Consider the following 22,440-nt stretch of genomic DNA (forward strand, 5'->3'; position numbering starts at 1 on the left):
CTTTCTGGTCCTGATTTGCCACTGTTGAATAACTTCAAAAATACCATATTTATTTCTATTTATTATAAAATCACACTTTCTCAGCATAATGTATACGGAATTTGATCCACCGTATATAAACATGGAATTTATGTTTACCACACACTGCATTGTAGGTTTAACCGTGTGTTTATGTGCAACCACATGCTGTAAAATATAATTACAGCTGTGTTATTCCATGTAATCAATCAGCTGTTATACTACACTGATGGATTCTTCATAGCAGAAGTTTGAAATAGCACTGTTGTCTTGGCTTTGTATTTAACGCACGCTTGTGTGTGTGTGTGTGTGTGTATGTGTGTGTCATCAGGCCTGTACCCGGGTCTCTGTCCTCGCTGCTGCACCTACGAAACCGACAGAGACAGCCTCTGCCTGCCTCCATGCCTGGAACGCTGCCAGACCCAACTATGCCTGGCTCCTCCGCTGTGCTGATGCCTGTGAGTACAACAATGAAGCACAGAGCGCATTCAGTCACGCGTGCACTCACACATGCAGACTTTAACCCCGTTTCACTCACATGCTGTAGTAAGTGACGACAGGGCACGTTAATGCTGCAGATAAACTATGTCGGTTTGCAGTTTGCGCCGCTTAAAAAAAAACAGTATAAGGAGGAAGTCATATTCTGTAGAACTGTAGTGTGTTCAGCAGAGATGAAGGTGAGAATATGAACTCACTCAATGGGAATCAGGGAACGATAACAACTGGTGAAAGCTCCTCGTATCAGAATTCTAACGGTACAACATATGTTCTCATTGTAACACAAGACAGCTCGTGTTTATGGTAAGGAAAAAAAAAAAAAAAAACCCTCCTCTGTTTATTAAATTAAGAGCCGAGCGATTTCAGGGAAGATTGACGGTTCAGGAAAGGGGTGCAGGTTCGGGTAATATTTTTACACAAAACACACTTAGTGCAATTAAGGCTGCGTGTCACATTCTAGGCTTGAGTCTCCGCGGACGACGGGAGGGTGTGAGGGGTCAGGCATGGCGGAGGTGGGGAGGAGGGGGGGGTGGTGCGTTTCCCGTGAAACCACTATACTAGCTAGATTTTCAGCAGCTGGGAGGCCACCGTGGTTTACACACTTGTTTGCACGCACAATAGGTTTGTTCTTCTTTTGTTTTGTCCCAGCTGATTTCTTCACATTCAGGTCTCAACTGTGACACATGTCCACACTGGCCAGGGTCAGTCGGGGGCAGACGAGAAACACACACACACACGATTCTGATATATTACTATTAAGAGGCCTCCCTTTCTCGTGCTTGTTAAATTGAAACAACACAAGGTGGAATTAAGGCGCAACATTCCCACCTTGATCACATAAAAGGGGTCCATACGTGAAGTGAGAGTCACCACACTAACACATAAAACATCGTGAGGGTCTGGGTTTTGATGTGTTAGTCAGACTGACACTCACACACACAATTATCAGAAACACACACACACACACACACACACACCCCTGTTGCACCGGCTTCCTGTGTTAAGTCCCTCTGCGCTGACTTCCTGTTTTGGGCCAGCTCCAGTTATCATCACACAGAGCCGTGCACAGGGCAGCCTGTCATGTGAAATCAGGCAGTCGTGCCCTTTCACCGCATCCCACATAGTCTCGCCCTGTTAATGCTAAAGCTTTTTTTGTGTGTGAAAGCAGCGATAGCATCTTTTTAAGAGCACACGGCGTTACTCGAGTTAAAACGTTTTATTTAATGATTTGTGTTGTATGAAAACGTTTTGAGCTCCAAGACTAGGCCCTGAAAACCTGTACTTGTGTTTGGTCATTATTTGTCTTCCTATAAATGTAAAACAATTTACTGCATATCAAAAGGGAATACAAATTTGCTAAAAAGCAGAGTGGATGTTGAAAACATGCTGCGTCTGTTACACACATGCAGTAAAAACGGGCTCGGGGCTCAATTTGATGGGTGAGTTAAGTATTCAATTCAATTTTGTACACTGGTTTAAATTTTATTATGGTTTATATGGTGTATCTTAAAACTGTGCCATTATAAAATGAGTTCACACAAAGCTGATTAAGACTGTTACTGTCAGGCTGTACAGAGGACTAAAGTGCAGGCAGCGTTTAAGAGTTCAAAAAGGCAGCATTTATTCAACAGGATGGTCAAACAGAACCAATCAGGACACAGGCAGAAAGGTCGCAGATCGAAAAAAGTCAGGCAGATAAACCCCCCCCAAAAAACACATGAAATCAAGAATCAGGGCAGGGGAGACAGATGACCACACGCGCCGCAAGACACGGACTCGAGTGACACTGGGAAGAGCAGGTTTAAGTAGGGAGGAAGGTGAGTGGAGAACAGAAATCAGGTGTGGCAGATCAGACGCAGGTGACCAGGATGAGGCTCATCAAGAGAACAGGGAAGGGATGGGGAAGTGGGCAGCAGAGACAGCAGGTCAGTGGGAGAAACACAAAATAAATCAGAGAGAGACACAAACGCAGACAAACGAGACATGACAGGCATGACAGTTTGCTCCACATTGACTCTCTCTGTGTTTCTCAGTGTTGTGATGTTTAAGATCTAGTTCAGATTTTAGCTGCACACAGGAAGTGATTTGTTTTATGCCCCCAAAACAGGCAACATTGTGCTTGGAAAAGTGAGTCAACTACAAACAGCTTGTAGAGTACGACTGAAATCACAAAGAAGCGATGAAAATAGAAGTAAATTCAAAAAAAAAAATTTTCTTTTTTAAACCTGGTCGATCCCCATGTTGACAGAATTAGCGCAGGTCTGATAGTTTTGCTTGACAGAGCCTGCTTTCATACCAAGGATGCAACATACAAATAACGTTACATTGTTTCTAATCAGGGGCCGAATAATAACATCAACAACAGCGAAAGTCATTATTAGTAGATCACTGTCAGCTCTGTAGCGCCCCCTCCCCCTACTGGACTGTTAGAAATATGGCAACTACTGCCTCATCCTTGTGTTGTAACAATTTGTGAACACCGTGCTGAAAGAATAATATGTTCACACTTGTCATGAATGTTGTCATGGTACTGTAATCTTCAGATGGAGAGACAAATGTCCATGGGCTCCAATATGATGGGTATGCAAGGACCCACCCACAGCAGCTCCTGTGCTTCCACACACATTCCCTCCATGCACTCAGAAGCCAAACTGGTGAGTATATACATGTATTTGCATGGTAACGCACACATCTACAGCAGCTCATACACCAGCTCAAAGTGTTGCAACTGTCTTTTCCACCCGGGCCGTGCCAGCAAAGCTGCATGTCCTCTTAGGGTCTGTGTGGATTTCATCGTTTAGCGTGTAATCAAAGCTGTGTCTGAACCTGCCAGTGCTGCACTGGAGACTCTGGCTGGAATAATGGGCCCTTTATGTGGTGGTGGCTGGGCTGCCCAACGACTGCCTGATGTATATCTTAAATGTACAGAACATGTTCTGTAGGTCCTGCAACTTGTTAGCACTAGTTTAACACAGCAGGGGAAAAAATCAAATGACCTCATCCTTCACAAAGCAGGCAGTTAGAGTAGTGGGAATGAGATGTAGCTGAGAGAAGAGAAAGTAACAGAGGAGGCAGGTTTTGAGAGTAAAGGAGAAGAAAATGACTGAGGGAGGATGAAGAGAACTTTCAATCTGGTCTTGTTTTGCAGCCTCTCACCGCTATAATACATATCTAAACCCCTAATTGACGCTTAAATCATTACTCTTTAGGTGATGTGAGTTGATCACTACTGTAGCAACATGACAATCTAGCCAGCCTTTGTTTTCAAAAATAAATAACTCTGAAATTCGTAAAGGCTTCATCGAAATCAGAGCAAATGCCATGACTTGGATATGAAAATAAAATAAAAAAATCCCATGTTGAAAATCATTGGCTGTTCTTTGTGTTTGGAGAGGTTCACTGATAGCTGAGTTTGCTAGAGAGGAACATCTTGTGTAGCGAGAGAAAGAAAAGGTAGCAGAGGTCATTGGAAGAGTTATGGCTCTGATAGAGGAGAGCAGGAGTATTCCCAGGGCATTTAATTCTCCCTCTTCCTCCTGCTCTCTAAAGATTGATCGTCTTTGTAGTCTTTTGAATCTCTTCAACTGTTCCTATGGTAACACACTGGGGTAACACAATATTAGTGTATTAGGCTTATCTCTTCTCTGGCCGTCATCCAGACACATCTTGCTCTTTTTTTCTCCCCCCTTCTCCTATCTATGTAATTGAATTGTAAATGCTCTGTTAGGCCTCCCATAAACATATGCAGTCACTAAATGGCTACAGGCCCCTGGACCATGCAACTTTCTGGTTAGTTGGCCGTTCAGACGCGAGGCACGGCAACCGAACGTGCATCAATTGAGATTCTGCTCCCTGATGTCTGAACGCAACTGATGGAATTCCACGATTGTGGACAGAAAGTGAGAGACTAATTGTGTTATCAGGGTGCGATCTCCAGCATTGGTTTCATAAGCATAGACGGGGTTTCTAATGTCTGTAATATCCGCGCCCGGGCCAGGTCGATATATACGGCCTCACTATCGGATAACTGGGCCATGATCAGGCCCATGTGTCCCCTGCGACGTTCTCAATCCGGCCCTAATCGCATTACCCTAACCATGTTGACTTTCCGCCAATGGGAAATCTCCGCACTGTAACCCCACACCCCTGAGGCATGGACCTGGATAGGCTCTTTCTGCTCAGCGTTTACACTGTACGAGCACAGAGGGGGGGGGGGGTGTTTGAGTGGGACTTTGATAGACATGAAGGAAACTGATAGACAGGCAGGGCGAGCAGGGGAGTTGAAAGGCGAGAGACAGTATTGATATTCTGAGACACCAAACAGTGAATCAGAGAGAGTTTGTGTGAGTGACATGAAAGGACAGGCCTATCTTCTCGTGCGTCTCTCCGTGTGTTCACGCACGTATGCCTACATGTGTGTGCTGCCGATTGTTTGATTTGTGTGGTAAACGTAGGCCTTGGTAGCAGAATTAACCCTCCCCTTTCAGAGAAAGCATGCCCAGAGCCTCGGCTAATGAAGGCTAATTGATTTTGTGGTGGGCCAGTGCTGCACAGAGGCCTGTCTCTGGTGTAAATAGTTAATGAGCCGAAGGACTGCTGTGGCCCCTTGGGGACTCGTATCTCCCTCTAAGCTCTCTGTTTGTGCTCTCTTAGCCAGAGACTGTATCTGCATCCATGCCCCCATCTTTGTTCTCCTCTATCTCTGATTTTCTGCTTAAGTGCCATCATTTAAGAGTTACAGAGAAGCCCCATAGTGTAGTAACTGACTCATTTGTTGTCCCATACTGCTTTTAGCTCGTTGTTTAGTGAGTGAGTGGAGTGTTTTAATAGGTTTGCTTTTTCTTTTTTTTATCTTTTTTCCCCTCCTTGTGGAGGACTGGGTGCTCATGATGCCGGGTGTGGTTGTGTTCAACTCTGTTGTGGTCTGGGGAATAGAATGGTGCGTGTTGTGTGCTGGAGGTTGTGGGATAGTTGACCCTCGCAGCGTGGAGGAAACGTTGCAGAGAGCAGGCCAAGTTCCACAGCACGCCCGGGCCAAAGAATAACGTCACTGCCCAGAACCAGTTCTCCACAGGGCCTCGCAAAAAAACGCACATATGCACACATTAATATGTATATATGTATATATATATATATATATTTCTCTGTATACTGCCTGTTCCACGTTTGTGTCATCCCCCTCGTAGAGTCTGATGTTTAAAAATATGGTACAAATGAGACGCGCACACACTGACAAAACATGCGTACGTGAAGATTTACGTGCTGTTTAAACACCCGTGAATATGTACTTTGTATTTCCTCTGCGGCTCAGATGGTTTGATATGCTTGTTTGTCTGTTCCTCACGTGTAACAAGGAAAAGCCCAAACAAACCCTTATCGAGCCGCTTCTAAATAACATCTGCGAGTGCCAACTATGGGCCAAGACTTAGCTCATGTCACTGGAGTCTGTTTTGCGGTATTTTTTTGTGTCTCCTTTTTAATCAGACCCGTCCTTTCACACATCACACTGTGCTGCTAATTTCAGACAAAGAGGCCCTGAAATTGTTTTGGTCTTCATGCGTAAAAAAAAAATGTGTTATTTATTATCTCCCAATATCTATTGTTTACATTGTTACTAAGCACAATAAATTTGTCACTAAGCACCGGGCTGGGTGCTGAGTTTTTTATGAGGTAAACAATACTATATGTTCCTTCATTTCAGCTTTCTTGGCTGTGGAGCTGGGACTAGATGGGTGGATGACATAATTCCTGGCATGCCCTAAATGTACTCCTTTTTTACTTGAGGAGGGGGGGGGAAAAAACAGCACGTCTCTCTTAAAGAAACATTTCATAGGACACAGGAGGACCAATAATCAAAGACTTTCTAACACATTAAATGCAGCGTTTTACATTTAATTTACACAAGCTTTTTTGGGGGGGTGAAAATATTTGCGACAGACATTAGAATTAATGGGCTTTGAGTTTGGCTCCAAACGGTGAAAGAGCAACACAAAAAAGAGAGTTACATGCACACTCTGTTCAGAATTACCAAGTAAAGAAAAGCTGTGAAGCAGCCACAGATGTGTCAGTTCTCAGCTTTGCGACGTGGTGATTGATTGAGCGATTAGCTCAGTATGAAGTCATTTGCAAGCAGTTAAGTCATTAGTGTACGTGGTTACCCTCTTACGTGTTCCTTTCAGTTTCTTTCACTTCGCTAGTATGGGAGCACCTCTGGCTAAACTTCCCTCGGTGAGGAGGAGCATGTGTACACAATAGGAAGTCTAACTCCAGGTTTTGTAAGCAACATCTGTATGAATGGTGGCATTGTCAGGGTATGATGTAATTGGAGGGAGCGAGAGAGAGAGGGAGCGAGAGAGAGAGAGAGAGAGACGGTGAGCTAAGAACACAGCTGAATCTGCACACTGCACATGAGCTGTAGAATATACACAATGTACAGTGTACTGTACGTTTGTGTGTGTGCGCGTGATTGTGTACGCAAATGGATCGCTTTCATTGCCTTGGCACCCTTTTTGGCAATCATTGTTCCAAGACTCGCAACGCACGGTGTGGACTAAGCGGCCTGCAGCAAGCATGCAGTTAGGGTTTGCACATAGTTTCGATACAAATCTGTTGCATGTGCATATGCGTGGTTAGTTTGGTAAACATGTGGCTGTGTAATAAACAGCAGTTGGACAGAGAAACTGTGGACACCTTGCAAGTTATGCTAAGATTTAATGTGACATTAAAAAAAAAAGGAGGGGGTTTAAGTGTCTGTGTGGCAGATGCAAAGGAAGTTTTTTTAGATGACAAACATATGTTGTTTGTCACTATCACCATGGAGGCAGGGAAGTGCACAAGTGAGGAACTGTGGGATCAATGTGTGTCTGCGAGTTTATCAGTGCTGGATACAGGCCAGAGGGGCCCTTCTGCTTCCAGGGTTTCCTGTTTGCCAAAGTGTTTTGGTTTGACTTAACCAGAGAATTCTTTATACATTTTAGTAATATTAAGTCAAAGATAGGTTGTATTTAGTTTTCAAAATGTGTCCAGTCACAATGGGTTGTTTGTTGCTGTCGCAATCAATGTGATTAAACACTCAGTTACACACATTATATTGCTATATATGTGCTTACTTATAGGTGCTTACTAACGTATATAAGTTGCATATTAGCCCTTTATCAGTAATTATTAAGCATGTATTAACACCTTATTCTACATAACCGTATTCTACCTCTTTTGCGACACAAATTTTTATATAAGATTTTTCTTATATAAGGTGTTGATACGTGCTTAATATTTACTAATAAAGGACTAGTATGCTACTTATATGCATTTTAGTAAGCACCTAGTAAATGGTGAATATGTGTGAAGTGTTACCAAATATTAATTTTCTGTCATTTAGCCTATCAATACTGGAACCACCTGTCACTTCAATGCCACGCAATCCAGCAAACCCTAAAATGACAGTCTCCAAAATGATCACCAAGGTGGAACGGCCTCTCTCCTAAACAGTGGCAACAACAATTAAAACATTCTCAAAGGAGGAAGACTGTGCAGTGCAGGTTACGTGCATTGACCTACACTGCAGTGCACACCTATACACGATCAGCAAGACAGATAATGTGTCACGTTTAAGTGTCAGCCTGACGGAAGGTGAAGAAAAACCACAACATGATTCATTTGATTTATTCGTCTTTTCTAATTTGTTAAGTAGCAACTTAGTACATGCTGACCCATTCATAGAAACATCTAGAACAATTATTATATGTCACTGCATCAATCACAAATGACATTTAAGTGACAGCCATAATGCACATCACAGTCATACATATATTAAAAAGAGCAAGCTGTCCTTTAAGTGAATAGTTTCCTGATTGAAAAGAGAGAACCTGGGTATATGCAGTGTATGTGTGTATTTGTAAATATATATCAAACATCACAGGTCCATTTATCTTAAAGAGTTAGATATACTTGTGTGTGTGTGTTGGGAGGTTATAGACGAGGGCGGCACAGCGTGTTGCATCTGTTTGTCTTTGGATGACTGCTGTTGGTTCTAGTGCTGCTGATGGGAGGCGTTCTATGAAAAACATTTGGTCATGGTTCAAGGCCCATGAATGGGTCGGGGCTCTGGCAGAGCCAAGCTTGGGTAAACCAGCTGCCATCGCTACACGGGCCAGACTGGCTGGTGCAACTTCTAGTAGACCACCAGGAGCCTGGATCGAGACAGTCTCTGTAGTCCAAAATAACCACAAAACAGTGAGGAGATGTTTGGAAAAAAAAAAAGTCTGTATCACAGTATCAGAGAAAAGTAGTCACGGACAACGCCAATGGTTCCGCACATACTGTCACGATGAGGGCTACAGATGCTCCTCAACTGCTGGGGTTGTGTGTCCCAGGCTTTAAAGAGGAGAAGGCTTTCTCTCTCCATCATTATAGCTGTTGAATTGGTTTCTTAATAATGTATAATCCATTTGTTAATATAATATATATATAATATATACACGGTTGGTGTAGCGTCTAGCACTCTTGCCTTTCTGCATGCAGTTTGCATGTTCTCCCCCGTGTGTGCATGGGTTTTCTCCAAGTTCACTGGTTTCCTCCCACACCATTGGTGTGAATGTGAAAGTGGCCCTGTGATGGACTGGTGACCTGAGTGCACCCTGCCTTTCGCCCCAATTTCAGCTGGGATTGGCACCAGCGATCCCTGTGACCCTCATGTGGAAGATAAAGCGGTAGAAAATGGATGCATCATCATGTAATTATGAAAAGGGAAGTTAAAGCTACAGTGTTTAATTTTAGGTGATGGGAGTGTTTGTGTATACACTGGCAGTGCAGGTGCGTGTGAGGGCAAGAAACCCATCAAACTGCTGAATGACCAGGTTTTTCTGAGCAGTAGAATTCACTTCTGAAATGTTTTGTTTTAAATCATACACCAACTTGCTTTACTAGCGCAATGTTGCTGTTGCCTCCATCTGCCTCGAAATAAAATAAACTCTCACTTCTTGTGGTCAGCACTGTACTGAGAAACACAGAGAGAGTCGTGTGGAAGTTAATCGGCATCACGCAATGGTTTGATGGTAACAACGTGTGTTTGAAAATCTACCGGGTTAAGATAATTAGAGTTAGAGCATGTTCAATTAAGGATCTTTCAAATAAATGATGTCACATTCACAGTAGTCACAGTTCAACTTAGTAACATTGTGATTCATAATTTGCTTTTAATTCCCCCAAAGGAAAACAAGTGCCAGTGTTTATTATTGCTTTGTTGGTGTGTTTCACTCTGAAAAATCGTCTGCATTCAACACTGTGGCAGTGGGTGTAGAGATAACCATGTAGGCTGCACTGGAGCACAGCTTTACAAGAGAGGGAACAGTGGGGATATACAGACTGGAGTCAGAGGCCCATCCATTAACTTGACATGGTGGAGAAGCTGCCAAGAATATGAGCGCATGCTTTGGAGCAATGCTCCTTGGTGGGCGTGTATGTCTTGCTGCGCCCAATGCCGCCATGGATCCTCCATGCACCACCAGGGTGTCTGGCACTGCCAGAACAGCCAGTCTTACGTCCATCTCCTCATTTGTGTCTGGAACCACAGCGAGGCTCTGTCCAGCCCGACTTTCAGTTCAGCTTGGACCAGAGCTTGAGAGAGCGAGAGAGAGAGGCGACGTTACAGCCCAGTGTGCTCCCTTCAGACTGTCTGCCTTGCTGTTCCCTGAGGAAATCAGTTTAACAGTCCCCAGCTCTTGGCAAGCAGAGAGAGAGAGAGAGAGAGAGGGGGTGGAGAAGCAGGGATAGAGGTGTGTAGGAGAAAGCAAGGGAGAGAGAGAAGGATGGGGGGTTACTGCCTCTCTGGGCGAGAGGGAAATCTAATAAAATCGAACTAATGGGGGTGTGGAGTTTTAGGGGACAGAGAGTGGGTTTTGCAGGCAGGCACTGGTGGGTAGTGTTGAGGAGATGAGGAGGATGGAATTAAAACCTCTTGAGTTCTTGGCAAAGCAGCAGAGTCGAGCTCCTGCTTTCATGTGCAGATGGTGAAGCCATGCTGGGTTTAGAGTTTTAGTTTGAGGAAATTGGCCTACAAAACACAGTGCCAGGAAAGTTACAGCTTTAATACAGTATAATATGCATTTAGAAATACCGTCCTACATACACATGGTCAATGAACACGCTGCTGTGCTTATGTAGCGTTCACAAAAGGCTGGGTGGAAGCTCTAATGTTTCTCTGCGGACGCTTTAATGCGAAGCAGAAGATCGCCATTTGAAGCTGTGATCTTTTTGAACTTGGACTATGACTCTATCGACTGGTTAAATCTTTCAAACCTTCTGCAAGGCGCCAGAGGGACACAGGTCCCCTGATAGAACGCTGCTCCACTTTTAAGGGGAATAAAAGTGCTCACCCTGACCTCACCGGGTTTGATTTACCCATCCTGAGGCGGGCGTGGTCTCTTCCCTTTGTACCTGCTCCGTGCTCTCGCATTCTCCTCCCAGGGTTAATAGACATGAAGTCATATGGTGAGGAGAAACCTGAGTGTGTTCTCAGGATGTGCCCAGAGCACTCACTGGGACATCACTCAAAGCCCCCCGTGTCAGAGAGGAAGTGGCCATTAATAAATATCATTAATGGGTGATTACCTGGTGTCTCTGAAACCACATAAATGAGAGTAGGCCTAAAACAGGAGTGAGAGTGGAGAGGTCATGGGGCAAACGTCTGAGAGGAGAGAGAGAGAGAGAGCTCCCCTTTGGGCAAAAATACGGCCACATCGAGAGATGGTTTTTTAGCAATGTAAAAATCAATAGCGCTGCTACTTTCAGTACACTGTCAGAATGCATGAAATGTGGTGTCAAATGCATGTACACGATGTACATTTATAGATTTATCCTCGGAGAGGCTGAACACATCTCAGACGCGTCATAATTCATCCTCTTCTACTCTCATTTTACAACAGTGGGACAGACGGCCGTAGGACAGCCCGCGTGCCATCTTTGAGTGCTCTGCACAGCCAAAGGCTAACACCTGCACTGATATAATGACTGTTTTCTGTGGTGGCCATGTCGCTGCAGGAGAAATGTATACGTATCTGCGTGTGTTATTAGAGTAAAATGCACACGGCGGTTAAGTCCTCGTGCTTAGCAAGGTCTGGGGAAATACAACCGTGTGTTTTAGGGTCATTAGTGAGCTGATGAAGGTGTTTGAGAATCACAGCCTGCTCGTCATCACTTTGCTAACGTCCCTCAGTTGCGTCACTGTGGTCCTGGATACAAAGACTTAAGTTTTTCGGCTGAGCCGGGTTTAGCTGAGCCTGCGTCTCAACTCCAGATGGAGCAGTAGCAGCCACTCATGCGGACGAGCCTCAGGAATAAGCACGGTAATGTACTGGAGCTCATTCTTCACACTGCGTTCTTTCGTTTGTTATGTGTTGATATTATACACTGCCACATGTTTCCAGTAGTCCCTTGTGTGTTTTCTCACTGGATGTTCTTTTATCACTCTGATCTGCGTGGATGTGTTTGTACTGAGCAGGTTTTACCACAAATGTCGTTTCAGTATAGTTTCAATATCAACTTGCGTTGCATCAAAATCTGTCTGGCTTGAGCTTGTGGTTGAAATCAATCCCACAAACATGCACATAGTTCTCTGTCTTTTTTTTTTTTTTTCACTCGCGTATCATGTTTGGAAGCCCCTCAGCTGTTTGACCTGCCTCTGTACTCTGACACTCTCAGGCCTCTTTGGATGCAGGCTAATTCAATTAATAGCCAGCTGGATGTCTTACAGAGACACTGATAAATGAGTGCTGGCTGTCTTTGGCTGATGGTGTGTGTGTGTTTGTGGGGAGGAGACACTAGAAGCCATCTTATCTCCCCCACCTTTGGTCTCTCACCATCTCACTGCCACCCCTCGCCTCCCTCTCCTCTCTCTTTGTCCTCGGGTGCCTGGTTGTCAGGAATTCAGAAGAAGAAGAAGAAGTAGAGCATCTTAACCACACAATGGCAACTTTACTAGGGTCACAAAAACAAAGTGCAGAGTATAAAGGTAGGCAGGCAGCCAGCAGATTCCCCCTGGTTTATGTTCATTCAAGCGATTGTCTGCTCTTTAACTGAGTGGCAGTGGATTGCCAAACTCTGATTGGTTTTCTTTTTAACAAGAGGGTGGGCCTCACCTCTCTGGCGCTGACTGATAAGCTGAAGGCTGCAGGGAAGGTGTTCAGTGAAGGCTGTCAGACGTCAGATGTCATTCTGTGATAGATGGAGTATGTCCTTGTCAGCGCTGGGGATTCTGCTTTATATGTGTAAGCTCATTTAAATACATTTTCTGCCGTAGTGGAATGTCCTCAACCTGTTTATTTTCTGTGTTTTCATATAATGTCCACCCTAAAATGTATGAATGTGACGCGTTACAGTCGGACAAAGACTTCTCACTGCTGCGTGTTATACTCAGGAAGGAGTGTAGCTGTGATGATGTGGACAGCTGCAGGCCTGAGGCCGCCCGCTGTGTGTTAGTGTTGACCCTGTGGTATTTTAACTCCTGTCTCACTGGTCACAAAGAGGAAGGGCTGTGGCCCCTGAGAGCTGTGCTGCCGAGACCTGTGGTAAAAGGCAGTCGACAGGGGCCGGGTTTGAACAGATGGGGACAATCATTCAGGGAGCAAATTTTAAAATAACATTCAGAACATGTGAAAACAACATCACGGAGATCTAGAAATTGTAGCGGTGTGTCACTATGTCAGGCATCTGTTGGTATGACAAGCAGAAACTATACTCAGTCAAAACAGGCTTGACAAGGTCATAATTTAACTGGCGCTGGTTTCATGTGCCATTCTCTCCGCGCAAGGAAAATCAAGTTAGGACACAAGACTGCAGGTATATCTTAGACGAATACATTTATGCATTTTTTTGTTCAATATATTGTAAACTTGTGCCATTTTCTTTTGAAATTTCTAAAGCAATTTATTTGACCATGTGTCTTCTCTCTTGTTAGAAAAACACTTCCATTTGTTAAGACAGTGTGAGAGAGGAGTGAGGAGCTGATGTTGTGTGCTGGCGTAGTGATCCAGACCAGCTGGATGCCATTCCCTATGGGAATCATGAATGTAAAGGTTGTTAAAAGATATGGAGCCTTGGACAGAGCGTGGACTCACTGACAGCAGCTGGGAGAAGGGGGAAGGGAGCAGGCAGAGGAACGAGAGCACTGGGAAAGAGAATAGAAAACTTTGTGGAATTCACAACAGTAGCCTTGAAAAGAATGCTTTGTTTCAGTTTTGCTGCTCTTGTCGAACGCGATTTCATCCCTCAACCGTGTTATTAGTGAGTAATAATGATGAATCACGTAAGGGTGCCCGATGTGTACTTTTTTGTAATATTTTGTCTACATTTGTGTATAACATTTGTTATTTGTTTGGGGTTATGATTTTCTCCACGGGCTCACGGTTGTCTTCAACGTGATGCCCAGAAAAACAGACTCTTGCGAAGAGGTGCGTTCAGCAAACATGAGAAACACAAGCGCACCTTCTGTGAGCCTCTCTCTGGTGTCGCTCCCAGGCCGCTCAGAAACATCGGGTCAGTCTGGGCTAAGTAGACCACACAGTTAAAGCAACAAACCTCCTGCTGGGTCAACACTGAGGGAGCAGTCTGAGGCTCTCACACCTTTGCCAGGGAGCTCATTTCACACACACACACACACACACACATGGCCAGCGAATGAGGCTATTAGGGATATGAAGAGGAGGGACTGGTGGGATGGTAATCATGGAAGGTAAAGAGGGAGACTGACAGCACTGAAGGAGAGACAGAGGACAGTCTAAGTGGCTTTGATTTGTTCTCCTGACGTATATATTTATGGAGCTATTCATCATCTCATAGTTGGCACATAAACCCACTCTCTCTGCAACCATTGATCACCAGCACGCTGATAGATGAGAGCACACACACACACTAACCTGAAAAGTACCAATGATGTTCAGCATCACATGCGGTGTCTTTTTTCTGTCAATCCCAGAGGCTGAAGGCTGCACTTTCACACCATCCCGGTGCCATCACCAATGGAAACATGAACTCCATGGGCCACATGATGGAGATGATGTCATCGCGGCCGGAGCAAGGCGCCCACCATCACATGCACTCGCACCCGCACCAGCACCTGCAAGCTCCGCCCCACGCGTACCAGCACCACGGCCACCACCACCACAACCAGGGCCACGGCCAAGGCGGACACCACCACCCGCAGGGACACAACCCCCATCATAACTCCCACAATCCCCACCTCCATCCTGGTCACCCGCACCAGACCTCACCACATCCTCCAATGCACTCTGCATCACAGGTAAGCAACGTTCACATAAAATCAGACGCTTTTAAAATGGCCCTAAAGCGAAGCCACAAGTCCAATAGCATATTAATGTCTGAATACGCAGGCATTGTGGGCTGATTGGCCCCTCCTCCCCTGTTCACTACCAGTAGCACAGTTCACTTACAAACACCTGGGCCACACTGGCGGTGTGAACACCATGGAACTATGTGCGGGGAACAGCTTTTCATAGGCGTGTAAACAGATTAGGTTGGTCACACTGCCTCAAACCCAGACACAGTTTCTTGCTTTAGGCAGAGTAGTAGCTTGTGTGTTTCAAAGTTCAAATGCAGTATTACGGACCCAGAAATTTAACGTTTATTATCAGAATGTGCCCTAAGAAACTAGCGATGCTGGGGTTCTGTGTCTGCCATTACCACAGCTTCTTATACCTGTCGGGTCTCACACCCTCTTGCTGTTATTGACTGGAGGACAGAAGCACACTGTCCATATGTTTCCACCCAGAAACGGTAATAGTCAGCAGTGTCTAAAGTATTGATTAATCTATACCTTTTTATGTTGGAAAATGTTGCATACACTACCTTTAACTATACACAATAAGACTTACTAAGACTTGACTAAAGAAAGCAAGCTTTATTAATAATTTGAGCAGTTCAAAAGTAAGTTAGTAGTCACTATAGACAAACCTTTTCTTTTGCTGCAGCCATAATACCAAATAGTTTCCTGGCAACCATCTCCACAATAATATTCCCCCTCTGAGATTGGTCAGCTACGGGTCATTGTCAGATGGCTGCCATGGAGGAGAGAGGTCATGAAGAGGCCATAAAAGGACTATTATGGAAGATGTTCAGGAGTGTCTGTTGGAAACTATGCTCCACGCCCTCCTCCACTGCCAAGCTGCCATAATGTGACCACAGCAGGCACCAGGTGCAGAAGACATTTTTTATAAAGGCTGGTCCTGATGGTGAACAGACAACCTTGGATCATGGTCTTGGAACAAATCTTAGCAGCAAAAATAAAATATTGCTGCTTTAATTTTAACTGAAAGTTTGAAAGTATTGCTTACAGTTATAAACATAATACGCCGTGAGACAGTGTGTCCCTGCATTGTCTAGCGCCCTCTGCAAAGCCGAGCTTTTTGAACGAAGGACAGACCGACATCCAAAAATGCAAATCACTTTATGTTCCCGATGTACCATTAAGGCATTAAAACAACACTCTGTGTATGTGCGGCGGCCATTAAAGCAGCTTGTACTTTCCATGGTTCTCATAAAAATGGTAATGACCTGAAGACAGAAAACACTTGACCTTGCCAAGGATATGTCAAGATCTGTCAGTGCATGCACAGTTTTAGAAACAGGCCGTTTGACTGTGTCTGGTGGTGTTTTTTCTGTGTGGAAGTGGGCGTTGGAAAAGTGCCTCCTGACACCTCTTTAACAAGGTGGGCATGCTGGTGAATCAGCCCAGTCACTCACTCCTTGACGCCCACAGCTCAGCTCATAGAGCATGTGGCACAGCCAGATGTTGTTTTTGGGGACGTTGCCAGGTATGGAATAGATGCAGGAGGTAAATGTATAGATGCCTGTTTGGAGGCACGAGGCTTTGAGGTCAGTGAAGTGGTGACGGCAGACAGGTGACTGGCTGCTTCACAGGTGCTTCCGCCTGGTTCAGAGTCTGCTCGGACAGACTGTGTCATCAAAGAGCTCTGTGATCCCAATATACCTTGCCGTCATTTTTCAGATGTCACCTGCCACCCAGCAGATGCAGCCCACGCAGACGCTGCACTCTCCTCCCCCCAGCGGCGGCCGGCGCAGGCGAGTCGTGGACGAAGATCCGGACGAACGCCGGCGGAAGTTTCTCGAGCGGAACAGAGCGGCGGCAACCAGATGCAGACAGAAGAGAAAAGTGTGGGTGATATCGTTAGAGAAGAAAGCAGAAGAGCTCACGCAGACCAACATGCAGCTTCAGGTAAAAACTGAATTTGAATCTGTGCACAGTACTCACAGCCACAGAACCCTGTACTGGTATGGGTTTGAGCACAAGTATGTGTATATCAAAGCAGCAGAAGTCAAAATAGCATCTCCAAACACTCTACATATCAAATAATACAACTAAATATCAACAGTTTCATTGTAATTTGTCAAAATGTCTTAAAAACCAATCCTAAATGTAAAATAATCTTGAGAATACATTAAAGGTGCAGCGGTCAGGACTTTTTAAAACCATAATTGATCAATAGTTCCGTAATAACCTTTCCGCTAAGATCGCTAATCCCAGCAGGAGCACCAACTTCATTCTGCTGCAGAGATTTGTGAATAGAGTTGGCGTGTACGTACAATAAAACACGGTAAATATCAGTTTCAGAGATTAAGAGATTTCCTTGGTATCTGTCATTGCTCATCTGATGAGAGGAACTTGGCATTTTAACAACCTGCAGATGAACGATCCTGCGTACTGCAGCTTTAATGCCTAGAGTAGATATTTATGTCTATTAATTCAATGAATATCGGTCTGTCCATCTGTCCATCGCTTGACAGGCTTCAAACATGGATGGTAACTTAGTGAGGGCACCAGTGTGTGCAGTGTCAACTTTGACTTTGGATAGGAGATGTTTTGTCTGTTAATCACATAACTGTTTCTCCATGGAGTTTGCGTGGGTTTTCTTCAGGTTCTCAGGTTTCCTCCCACAGTCCAAAAACATGCAGATTTAGGGATTAGGTGAATTGGACACTCTAAATTGACCATGAGTGTAAGAGTTGATGGCCACTTGTCCAGCGTGTACCCCGCCTTTCGTCCTATGTGACCTGGGATTAGCAGTAGAAAGCAGTAGAAGATGAATGGATGGGTTGCTTGACAGGATTTAAACTTTATTGTTTGACTAACTTTGACATTGTTTGGATGAGAAATGCAAGGGAAGTTGTAAAGGTGCTCTTTTACTAGTAGACATGAATACACAAATGATAGTATTATGAAATAGTCAAAGAAAATAGTGCCTGTTCTATTTGTGGATTCCCAAGGTGAAAGTCTTTAAATGCCTCCATGTGTCTCCTGTATTTCAGAACGAAGTGACCATGCTAAAGAACGAGGTGACCCAACTCAAGCAGCTTCTCCTCACACACAAGGATTGTCCCATCACCACTATGCAGAAAGAGTCCCAAGGTTACCTCAGTGAGTAGCTCAAACATAAACACACACACACACACATATTTGGGGAAATAGAAAAAGAAAGCACCTTCATCTGTGTGCCTTAGCCCTGTGGTGCAGATTGAACTGCTGTGGAAATGATCTGTAATGGTTTTGCCAGAGGAAAGGTATAAAACCTACAGACCAATCCTTGATGGACACACAGCAACTGCCAAAACCTCTTTGCTCTTATGTGCTGCGATCCAGCTCCCACGCTCGCTGCAAGACTCTTGCTTTGACATATGGGTGTTGCACACTGTGGTAGCCACTGGCCTGGGCCGGGGAGTCGGGAGTCTGAATCCCAATACGAGACCTGTTTTTTCCGTCGGACAGCACCTACGCACACATAGGCAGCCAAGACACAACGTGAGAAAGACGTCACACTGGCATCCAAACGCTCATGGATGTCCCAGGATCTCGCTGATTATTGGACTGTGTCTCAGCCGTGCATGACATCACACAGCCCCACCCTTTGATACGGATACTAGTGACATTTCCATGTAATTAGGATAAGGCACCTCCCTGCGTGGCTGTAGCACAGGAAAATAAGTCTCACATCCCCTTTGGCTGAATGGTTCTTTTATGAAGCAAAGAGCCAACTCCCAGACTGGGCTGGGAGAGACTTTCATCGATGAGTCTCGCTTGTGTACAGATGTCACCTTCAGTATGTCCAAAATTCATCAGGCATGTTTATGGAGTTGAGTGATTCACTTTTCCATATTTGTGTGTTATCCATTTACGGTCCATTTTGGGATGACAGTCGGGATGCTGCGTGCAAATTTAGTATGTCATTTGTTTGAAATTGATCTATTCTTGCTAATAAAGCTGTCTTTTTGCAATAACAACATTTGGTCTGTGTGTATTTGGTCATTCACTTTAGATGTTGAAGTCTCTGTGTCCTTGGAAGGTCATAGCCGTGTAGACTGTATACAGACTCTGTTTCAGTGACTTCTGGTCATCTGCACCTACTGGACAATACAAGATGTCCATTCTTATGTGTTGTGCTTTATTATTGACTGTCTATAGTCGTGGGAACATGATTTACAAAATAGTTTTATTGAAGAAGAGCTGAAATTAGACCATTAATTAATTAAGTGACCAATTTTTCCATTGGCTTCCATCATTTTTGCACTACTATACTGTCATAGTATACTATACTTCCTGGGCTTCACACTTTTTAAATGTAAAACATTATCTCTGTGGTCTCTTCAGTGACGTCTCTGTTGTCTCCCCAGGTCCAGAGAGCAGTCCGGCGGGAAGCCCAACGCCGGCGTGTTCGCAGCAGCAGGTCATTCAGCACAACACCATCACCACCTCTACCACGACTGTAGGGGGCAGCAGTGTGCACGGACAAGCCAACCACCGCACAGACATTAACCCCATCCACTAGGGGACCAGAGAGACTATAACCCCCGACTGTTGCCCCCATTTGCTCCCCCTGTTTTACGAGGGTCACCAGCTGCACTCGATGCTCACCCTCTCTCCCTCCATCCAAGGAAAAAACCTCAAAAGGACCGTGAGGCTGTTCTTTATACAGTAGCTACAGTATGTATTTTTATAGAGCAACCCTATTCATGCATAAATGTTTTCTTTTGTTTTGTTTGTTTTTAATCTGCTTTTTTGTGTTAAGCAGAGTTTTGCTAATCTCATGCAGCGTTTAAGTGACTTTCCTCCGTCGTGTAATGGTACAAAATGGACCACGGCGGGGTTGTGGACCCAGAAGAAACAAAGGGGGCTTTGGCCTCGCACTGTCATCTCGAGCAGAGCTTACATCTCTGAATGCCTAATGGACTGAATTACAAGTCAAGCATACACACACACCGTGTGTCACACACACACGTATGTAGCATGTGTAATCCATACAGAAGACTCGGAATAAGTGACCGAGAAGTCGCTGCCTTTCAAGTCTTCTTCTCAAACAGAGTCGAACTGTCACCACGATGTCTTGAATACAGGAATATGCAAGCAGGTGTCACGATCCTTTCCTCTTTTTTTTTCTTTCTTTTTCTTTGTTGAGAAATGTATAAGACTGTTAACCTTTATCCCTGTCAGAGTTTGTCTCTATAGCATGACAGTGAGCGTACCATACGATCAAACAGAAGCAATACATTGGAGTATTGATCATCTTCTTTGCCGTATGTAACGTGATGTGATCGGCGTGAGGACATACGGCGCTGTTACAGCTACAGAACTGTACACTGTGATACCAGTGAGGCAGCTCAGGGGGGGTTAAACCTAAATTCCTCCGCTCTCCAGGACCAACTGAAGCTTTAATTATCGAGGCCTCTTTTATTTTTCTTGTTATGTTTGTGTGTCTGGATTCACATTTTGGAGTCAAATTCCAAATGAGTATAACTTTTGATTGCGTACGCCTGCATAATTTGTGTTTTTTTTTTTTTTCTTTCTCCGTGTGCATGTGAAAAATGTATAATATTTGCTCGTGCTTTGCTTCCTTCTGCTGCAGAACAAAGTTCAACCGGTGTGTGTGTGTGTGTGTGTGTGTGTTCTTGTACTTGCGGCATACTGAGGACCAGTGAGGGTTTTTAACCAACAAAGTGAGGACATTTTTACAAAGTGAGGACATTTTGGCCGGTCCTCACTTTGTTTTGATTGAAATCACTTCCTTAGGTTGTTAACATGCTATACTCTGTTTTTAACAGAGCTCCTCAATTTGGTACAAAAACCTGTTTTCCAGCCCTGGTCATTCACACACATTTTCCTCTGGGGCTCCACCTGCAGACATTTTATGGTACTGCACCCAGTAGTTCTTTATAGATGTCATGGTGGAAATGCTGGTCCTCAATTTGCCAGCACCTTCACCCGGTCCTGTGTATGCAGCAAGTACAAGTGTGTGTGTGTGTGTGTGTGTGTGTGTGTGTGTGTGTGTGTGTGTGTGTGTGTGTGTGTGTGTGTGTGTGTGTGTGTGTGTGTGTGTGTGTGTGTCTGTGTGTGTGTGTGTGTGTGTGTGTGTGTGTGTGTGTGTGTGTGTAAAGAAAGATAGAAACAGAGAGTGAGTAAAGTGGCCATGATGTTTCGTTTAGTTTGTTTAGTTTTTTGTTTTTTCCCAACTGCTTTTTCCAAAACTGGCATTGTGTAAGAGTTTCTGAACAGAAGCATTGTATGCCTGTGCTTTCTAAAATGTCACAATGTGCCTGAACAAAAAAACAAACATTTCTATCACCATAATAATCTTATTAATGGCCTTTCCTTTATGCAGTCAAAGCATTCATCGTTATTTCCCTTGTTTTGGGCTTTACTGTAGATGTCTGCTGCATGTTACTGCAGGGCAAAACCAGCTGACCAAGGTGAAAAATAACCCATGTTCCACTTGACCTCTGCCCTCTTTATCAATCTCTCGCTCTCTCTCTCTCTCAGGCCTCCTCTGTATCTCAGCTTGGCGTTGGATGATACTGGATTGACGTTTTCTATCTTCCTGTTAGCCTTGAAACTTAATGCCTTCTCATGTTGACCTACAACTCCTCTCTCTTTCCCTTTTTTTTTTTCTATGACCAGGAATGTCAATTCACGAGCATGATGACCATAATGCACTGTGTGTTTTACAGTAGGATGGATGAAAATAATGCATTCCACGAAACAGAGTGGAGTGATCATAGAGCCGTCTATGCACTTTGTCCTCTGCCATGATGCCAGAGGGTAGAATAGCCATATTAAGGTCTGAGTGTAATTCTCAGCGATCCCCCCCCCCCCCCGTTTTTCACACACCAGCGAGAACATAACTTCACTGTGTTTGGCTTTATCGAGAACCTGTGCCTGGCATACATCACATGCCTGTAGATAATAATAAGGAAAACTAGAGCATTTTTATTCTGGGGAAAAGAAACTTCAACTTCGTCAAAGATGAAGGATGTGAATTTGAGAACGCGCTCTTTGTTTGTCGTCATAGCTGGTTAAATTCATCATCATTCGGACTGTTTAATCCATGTTGTACTCATGGAGTCTGTGTTTGTGTGTGTGTGTGTGTGAAGTTGATTCACTTGAAAAGGGCTTAGTTGCACCAACCCTTTTGAACTGAAGCTTGCCTTATTTTGGTTGTTTTATAAATGATATATTGATGACTAGACCATTCCAAATTAACGTCTTGCATGTGAAAATATTGTTAGGACCATAAATTACTTTGAACTCTTATTGTTGTGGCTATTTTACAGTCAAATAATGAGTCTCTTCTTCCACGATCAAAGACATTTGTTACTGTATCGGCAGACAGACGGACGGATGATCAGTGTGTGAGAGGTGTAGAACGATTATCACACGATAATTATGTTATAACGGAACTATTTTAAATAAATATTGTACATAAAGTCATTCATTTCTGTAATCCTGCACATGTAACGAAACCACCTTTCTTTTTGAAGGGAGTAAAAATGTGTGGTACATGTCTGCAAATAAGGTTTGCATAGCACTTGTCGCCTATCGTTGTATGTTGAGGCTACATTTCAGCGCTT

At 44.3% G+C, this 22,440-nt stretch overlaps 1 protein-coding gene across 2 annotated transcripts in view; it reads left to right on the plus strand.

The window, feature by feature from the left end:
• The window catches only part of creb5b (cAMP responsive element binding protein 5b), a gene marked incomplete at both ends in the record, with an annotated part of 39,241 nt that extends 19,874 nt beyond the window's left edge, over nt 1–19,367 (plus strand). For both annotated transcript variants that reach the window (XM_083892508.1, XM_083892507.1), the window contains 6 exons: nt 350–476; nt 3,060–3,170; nt 14,486–14,809; nt 16,535–16,762; nt 17,854–17,962; nt 19,213–19,367. In XM_083892508.1, coding sequence (XP_083748634.1) covers nt 350–476; nt 3,060–3,170; nt 14,486–14,809; nt 16,535–16,762; nt 17,854–17,962; nt 19,213–19,367 — 1,054 coding nt within the window. The remainder of the gene's footprint in view (nt 1–349; nt 477–3,059; nt 3,171–14,485; nt 14,810–16,534; nt 16,763–17,853; nt 17,963–19,212) is intronic.
• Between the last annotated feature and the right edge of the window lie 3,073 nt (nt 19,368–22,440).

Source organism: Microchirus variegatus (genome assembly GCF_963457635.1).
Source record: "Microchirus variegatus genome assembly, chromosome: 1".
Taxonomy (NCBI): Eukaryota; Metazoa; Chordata; class Actinopteri; order Pleuronectiformes; family Soleidae; genus Microchirus; species Microchirus variegatus.